The sequence below is a fragment of the Arachis stenosperma genome, chromosome 3, assembly GCF_014773155.1.
Source record: "Arachis stenosperma cultivar V10309 chromosome 3, arast.V10309.gnm1.PFL2, whole genome shotgun sequence".
NCBI lineage: Eukaryota > Viridiplantae > Streptophyta > Magnoliopsida > Fabales > Fabaceae > Arachis > Arachis stenosperma.
The window spans coordinates 73,773,261-73,781,133 of NC_080379.1; the positions used below are offsets into that span (position 1 = coordinate 73,773,261).

Here is a 7,873-nt window from a genome sequence, read left to right on the forward strand (position 1 = left end):
TTGAGTTTTGTGAGTTCAAAAGTAAAAAAGCATCATGATCATAAACAAACAAGGAATTAAAGAAGAATTTAGCATGTGCATACAAGTATTGGAAAGCTAGTATGATTGATTGTTGCTCAATTGCATTGGATTTTATTTAATTGAAGTTTTTCATCTAGTAAATTTTGTGAAATCTTTTGAAATCATGAAAACCTTGAAGAAGCAAATACAATTAAAGCAAGAAAAGTAAAAGGGAAAGAATGAGAAAGCTGAAGGCTTTGAGTACCAATGGCAATTTATTTGTTAAGTGCTTGTGGTGTTTATGTATCAAGCCAAATACTTGAAAACAAAACACTTAGAAGTCAAGGCTAGGCTCAAGTGCAAAAGCACTCCCTCAAAGCTCAAGGTTCTGAGCATCAATGATTAGAGAGTCAAGAAAAGAAAAAAAATGAGCTTAATGAAGTCCTTTAATTAAATGCTTGTGGTGCTTATGTATCAAGTGGTAATACTTGAAAACAAAGCATTTAGAAGTCGTAGCTTTGTTATCAACTCATGGGGCAAAGCACCCAAAAGGAGAAGCTAATGAAAAAAAAAATCAAAAGCTTGTTTCAAGGAAGAAATATAAGGAAAAGATTTCATAAAATGAGCTAGATAGAAGCATCAATCATTTACAGCTCTTTTGTGATTGTAGCATGCATAGAAAACTAGCCTACCATGAATATTGAGTTGCTATTCTTCTTACCTTGGATTGTCAATCTTTATTGCATGATTCTTTTCTTGCTTGGGGACAAGCAAGGTTTAAGTTTGGTGTTGTGATGACATGTCATCATATACCTATTTTTCTATGCTTTTTCGTACAAGAAATTGATGATTTGTGCTTAAATATTGAATGCTTTTGTACTTAAATGATATATTTTCTTGATCTTTTAATTTTATAAATCTTGTAGGAAATAAGAAGAAAAAGAAGCAAAGAAGCACAAAATAAGCCAAAAAGGAGAAAAAAAGAGCTTTGGGGTACACTTTGAAGTTGGGGTACACTTTGGAGCCTTAGGCCACGCTTTTAAAAGCGTGGCCCATGACCAAATCAAAGAAGGAAGCAACCAGCACGCACACTGCCCTGCTCTTGCCAAGGGCAGGGCAGAATCATGATGAAACAAAGTGAGGTTGGAGCAAATTTTCGCTAAGTTAAAATCTGGGCGATCACAGCATGACCATGCCTCCTTCAAAGAGCTATAACTTGAGCTACATACGTCCGATTGATGTGCTTCTAGTTGCGTTGGAAAGCTGACATTCAGAGCTTTCCAACGATATATGGCAATCCATATTTGGCGTACAATTGAGGTATGAGGGAAAGGCATCTTTAAGGGCCAAAAATAAGCGAAAATAAACCAAAGTGCTTCCACCAAGGTTCGAAGCTGGAACCTCACTCCAAAGCAAAGTAGCGCTCATTATTCTGCTCTGTTCTTGTGGAGAGCAGGGCAATGTCGTGCTTCACTTCATGAAAAATCAAGGAAAATTACTCCCGCAAATGCTTTCACCAAGGTTCGAATTTGGGAACTCCCCTTGGCACGCACATGGGCATGCATGACACGGGCATCCTTGGCGCACACAAAGGAGCTTGGGCGCGCAGCTTGGATGCACCATGACAACATTGCCCTGCCCTCCACAAGGGCAGGGCAGCATTCTGATGCCCCTCCCAATTTGGCACGCTAGTTGGATCCACATGCAAGGCTTCCCTGCTCTGCCCTCCACAAGAGCAGAGCAGCCTCCTGGGAACACCCATGGGCCAAAATTCAATTAAAATTCCCTTTGAACTCAAATCTTCACCAATTGAACCAAGGCCATCCAAGACCCATTCTCCCTCAAATCCAAAGCAAGCAAAGCCCACTCAACATGACTCAAAGACACACAGAGAAGCTAGATTAGGATTTTCATTTTATGAATTTGTTTTTAATTTCAATTTCATTTTATTTTCATTTTGTAAAAAGCCTATATAAAGGCATCAATAAAGGCTGAATTAAAGAGGGTAGTTCCACTAGGGAGCATTAGGATTTGAGAGCTCTCTCGCTTAGTTTTCATTTCTGTTTTGAATTTTGGGTGGAGATTGGAAGGAATTCTGTTTTCATTCTCCATCTGCAACTTCTCTTATTATTTTTCTGCATAATTCAAAAAATTAAGGATTTGAATCAAAACTCTCTTTACTGCTTGCTTCTCTATTATTCTCTGTTGGATCAAGGAAGGAATTGAGATCTAGATTTGTTCTCTAGTCTCATCCAACCCCTGAGATCTTCAACTTTCCTTTAGTTATTACAATTGAGCTGCATTTTACTTTCTGTTTGGTTCCTCAATTCAGTTTACATTAAGCTTGCTGCAAATCTCATTTACATTTCCTGCACAATTTTAATTCCTCTGCAATTGCTCTAAGTTTTGATTCACTTTATCTTTGCTTCTCTATTTACATTTCTCCCAATTTACTTTCCTGCAAGTTAAGCTTTCTGCAAGAATTCTGAGTTTTGATCTATTGCTCTCTTTAATTTCCAGCACCCCAACCCCCTTTACTTTTCATGCAATTTACTTTCCTTACAATTTAAGTTTCAGCTCTTTTACTTTCTTGCTATTTAAGTTTCAGCAATTTAATTCTTCTGCACCTTTAATTCACTGCAATTTTACTTTTTGTTGATCAACTTCACACAATTCACTCAATGTTAGCTTGACTAAACTAATCACCCACTAAAATTGCTTGATCCATCAATCCCTGTGGGATCGACCTCACTCTTGTGAGTTATTACTACTTGATGCGACCCGGTATACTTGCCGGTTGGATTTGTGTGTTGGAAATTCGTTTTTCCACAAAAACACCATCAATATGTGCAGATAGTATTGCTGTCAGAATTACTGTTAGTTGTGAGTGATGCAATATATCAAACAGTTAGTGGGTTAGCAAACTGAATTGTAAATAACAAAGAAACGAAAAAGTAGAGGGGGAAGGGAAGAAGTTAACTAAGACAGAAAGTAAATTACTCAAACAAAAAGTTAATTCAACAAAACAAAAAATGCTCAATCTAGTGATCTTCCAATCTAATCATTGTTGATGCACAATCAATCCCTGGCAACGGCGCCATAAACTTGATGCAGGTGGAAATTGTCTCTCAACAAATTTCCTTCGGCAAGTGTACCGAATTTGTCGTCAAGTAAAAACTCACAATAGAGTGAGGTCGAATCCCACAGGGATTGATTGATCAAGCAACTTTAATTTGAAGAATGTTCTAGTTGAGCTAATTCAGAATTTGGGTTGAGAATTGCAGAAAATAAAATGGCGGTAATGTAAATGACAGGAAAAGTAAATGCTAGAATTAAAGAGCTGGAAGTAAATGACTGAAATTAAATTGCAAAATTGTAAATGGGAATGGGGTGTTTGCTCATGAAAGTAAATGCAGAAATTAAAGAGAATGAGTGAGATCAGAATTTGGGGAGTTCATTGGGCACAGGAGATGTTGCAATTCTCTGGATCAAGTTCATTTTCATCTCTTCCTCAATCAATGCACTCATTGATCTCCTTGGCAATCTTAATTGATTGAATTACAATTTCTTGCAATTCAATCTCTCAAATCTTGATCAATAGCCAATTCCTTGGTCAATTGCTCATGAGAAGAGATGAAGTGTGGTCACTGATTATACCACATGCATTTCCCAAATCAAGCATTGAGAGGATTATAGTCACATATCCATCCAAACCCAATTTGGTCCAGCATGAAAAAGTATTTCTAGCTTGACTCTTCATTCCTCTTTCAAGGCTCAGAAGAGATCCAAGTTTGAATAGTTTCTTTTCTAAGATAACTACCCAATGGGATGAAGATCGAAAGATTTCAAGTAAAATCAAGAGAGAAGATAGAAGAAGAATAATGAAAACTAGTATTGATCCATCAAAGTACAACAGAGCTCCCTAACCCAATGAAAGGGGTTTAGTTGTTCATAGCTCTAGAAAATGAAAACAAAGATGGAGAATACATCCTGAACTAGAAGAGCAGAGAAGGTAAAAATACAGAGAGTAGTGTTTTCCACTTTCCAGCTTCCAGAGCTCTCCACTAATTCAAAGCTACTCCTATATATACTACTCTTCTCAGCTTCTAGTTGGTTCTTCAAGTCTTGGGCCTTTGGATCTTGAGTTTGAAGCAGTTCTCTTCTTTATTTGGGCTTGGCTTTACTTACAGAGAGAAAGTGTGAAATGGGCAGAGACTTTAGCTCAGGATGTTATGGGTGTTAACGTTTAAGTGAAAGTATGAGTTCGAGAACATTAGTGACACTCAATATTGTCACTAACGTTCCAATGTACCCCTTTGCCTCACGTTAGAGCCCACGTTAACTAGGTTAACGTGGCTTCTAACGTGGCCTTGCCAACCTTCGAGAACGTTAGTGACACTCAACATTGTCACTAACGTTCTAGTGTGCCCCTATGTCTCACGTTAGAGTCCACGTTAACTAGGTTAACGTGGCTTCTAACGTGGCCTTGCCAACTTTCGAGAACGTTAGTGACACTCAACATTGTCACTAACGTTCCAATGTGCCCCTATGTCTTACGTTAGAGTCCACGTTAACTAGGTTAACATGGCTTCTAACGTGGCCATTCTTAGCCATCCCCAACGTTAGTGACAATGTTGAGTGTCACTAACGTTGGCTCATCATTCACTCATCAACGTTAGCTTCCAAGTTAACGTGGAAGTTAACGTGGCTCCTTGGGGTTTTGTGGTTGCTTCCAACGTTAGTGACAATGTTGGGTGTCACTAACGTTGTCGACCACCCTTGCCTCTTACGTTAGCTCCCACGTTAACCAAGTTAACGTGGAAGTTAACGTGGTACATTGCATCTTAGGCCAATGTTAGTGACAATGTTGAATGTCACTAACGTTGGCTTCCTTCCCCTTTTTAACGTTAGAGGCCACGTTAACTAAGTTAACGTGGACTCTAACGTGGCCACTTATGATCATTGGCCAACGTTAGTGATAATGTTAAGTGTCACTAACGTTGGCTCAAAGTCCCTTCTTCACGTTAGAGTTCACGTTAACTTAGTTAACGTGACTCTTAACGTGGGCAATGATGGCTTCGAGAGCGTTATTGGCAATCACTTTTCTCATTAACTTTGCAAGTTACCTCCCATTCCACGTTAGTGGCCACGTTAATTAGATTAACGTGACTGCTAAGTGGTTCTTCCTTGCTTCCTTTGGTCCTGAAATCAAGCAATAGAGTGCATCAAAGTTCTAATCCAAGTCATAGGTAATGCAACATACAATTTGTCACTAAACTCATGCAAAATCCTCATGAAATCATGTAAAATGCACAATGTATGCTTGAATCAAGGTGTAAGTGAATATCTACCCAAAACTAGCTTATTTCTTAAGGAAATGCATGAAACTACCTTAAAAATAGTAAAGAAAAGGTCAGTGAAACTGGCCAAGATGCCCTGGCATCAACTACTTCTATGCTTCTGAAAGAAGCAACACTCGAGGAGTGATGGAGCTGAATCACATGGATGCACTGTTGGCTCAAAACAAGATGATCAACAAGCAGTTAGCAGATCTTACCAAGAAGGTGGAAGAAAACCAAGTTGCAGCAGTCATCACTTCATTACCAGCTCAAGAAGGAGTGAATGCAGGAGAAGAAGGTGACTGAGAACAAGCCAATTATGTTAGAAATTCACCCAAACAGACCCATGATCCATACTCTAAAACTTACAATTATGGTTGGAGAAACCACCCTAATTTTGGGTGGGGAAACCAACAAGACCAAGGCCAAGACCAAAGATGCCACAACCACAATCCCAACAACAATGCAACTCACCAACATCCCTCACAGAGATCCTATCAACACCCACTTAATCACCCTTCTCAACTATCTAACCTCAACCCACCATCACCAACCGAAGATAGACTTTCCAGAATTGAGACTCTACCTGAAGACATATGTAAAGAAGTCCAAGACAACAGAGTGTTCAAGGATGAAGTGCGAGCCAATATCAAAAACCAGGGAGATACCATCAAGAGGCTAGAGTCCCAAGTGGGGTATCTATCTCAACAGTTTTCCAAACCTACCGATGGTTTCCCAAGTGACACAGAGAAGAACTCAAGAGGAGAAACAAAGAAAGTAAGGTGGAAAGAATACAAGATGATCACTATAAGTGATGAGAGGAGTGTGGAAGAAGTGCCCACACAAACAGAACACTTCCAAGACAATCCAAAGGAAAAGCATGAAGGGAGAAATCAAGCACCCCATCCCACACACAGGGAGGAGCTAAAGAAAGGGGAGACCCTGAACCCATATGCACCCTTTCCCCAAAGGCTCAAAGATGGTGTAGCAAAGAGAATGTACTCAAGGTTCCTTGACATGTTTGCATCTCTTGATGTAAATATACCATTCATTAAGGCCCTCCAGCAGATGCCCTCCTACATCAAGTACATAAAGGAGCTGCTGGCCAAAAAGAGTTCACTAAAGGGCGGGAAAACAATAATGATGAACAAGGAGTGCAGTGCTCTCATTCAACCAGAGCCACCTACAAAGAAAAAGGATCCAGGGACTTTTCACATCCCCTGTGCTATAGGAAAGACAATTATTGATAAGGGACTCTGTGACCTGGGAGCAAGCATCAACTTAATGCCCCTATCCCTCATGAAAAAGCTTTAAATCAATGAGCTAACACCCACGGACGTAATCATCAAATTGGTTGAAAAAACTCAAAAACAGGCAATAGGAGTGGTTAAAAACGTGTTAGTGAAGGTTGGGAACTACTTCCTGCCCACAGACTTTGTTATCCTGGAGATGGAAGAGAATCCCATCTATCCCATCATCCTAAGGAGGCCATTCTTAGCCACAGCTAGGGTGCTTATAGATGTGGAGAGAGGAGAGCTAGTATTGGGGATACACGATAAACAGCTCACCTTCAACGTATTCAAACCCTTACAAGAAGCAGATCATGATAACAAAGGGTCAAAGGAAGAGCACAATAATTAGGTAATGGAAGAGACAAGCATGGGAGCACAGTACCACACCTGAGAAACCCTATGGTTGACAAGAAATGTGGTCAGAAGGAGCAACAGCCAAGTGTAACCCAAGAGGAGCTAGACCCACCAGAGTCATATGAGATAAGCAAAAAAACCCTCGTGAAAGAAGAAACCACAAGAAGATCCCTACAGAGGATTTCTCTCCAGGAGATGAAGTGGTCTCTGCTTATATTCCACCTATCCCACCTCATCTCCCTACCATCCCATCTCACCTGCCTCAAGTGTACACCATTAGCAAAATTTTGTCCTTAGAACATGTGGAGCTTCTTAACAAAGCCAATGGAGACAAATTTACTGCAAGAGGGGAAGATTTGAAGTACTACCAACCACCCTAACAAAGGCCAAATGTCAAGCTAATGATGCTAAAGAAGCGCTTCATGGGAGGCAACCCATGTTTTATACCCTTTCTTTTTAATCTTTAATAGTAATTAATAAAGCAAGGTTCATGAATTCTAAATCAACTTCGACAAACACCTATAAGAATCCCTACATGCAGTATATAGTACATGATAAGTTTGGTGTTCAAGGCACACCAAGAGGGCTTGAACACACTCCATATTATGAGAGTCCTAATCGAATCTTGTTACACAATATGATCACAAACAAGTTTGGTGTCACCAATATTGCATGCATGGGTAATTGATTGGTCGGTTGATTTGCACTCATGAATGGCATTTAGTTAGTCAAAAGCAAAAACAAAAAGAAAAAGGGGTGGCTAGCCTCCAAAAATGTATATTACCACCAAAATTCAAACTAATTTCTCTTCTCTTTTGTCTTGCAAGGATATTAAAGGGAATGTTGGAAGAAATTGAAGAGACAACCAATTGAAAAAGGGGGAGGTTC

At 39.6% G+C, this 7,873-nt stretch overlaps 1 protein-coding gene across 1 annotated transcript; it reads left to right on the top strand.

The window, feature by feature from the left end:
* Window positions 1-5,486: 5,486 nt before the first annotated feature.
* LOC130966259 (uncharacterized) lies at window positions 5,487-6,653 on the top strand. Its single transcript, XM_057891047.1, has 2 exons — window positions 5,487-5,564; window positions 5,682-6,653. The coding sequence occupies exons 1-2, from the start codon at window positions 5,487-5,489 to the stop codon at window positions 6,651-6,653; spliced, it is 1,050 nt and encodes a 349-aa protein (XP_057747030.1).
* The last annotated feature ends 1,220 nt before the right edge of the window (window positions 6,654-7,873 follow it).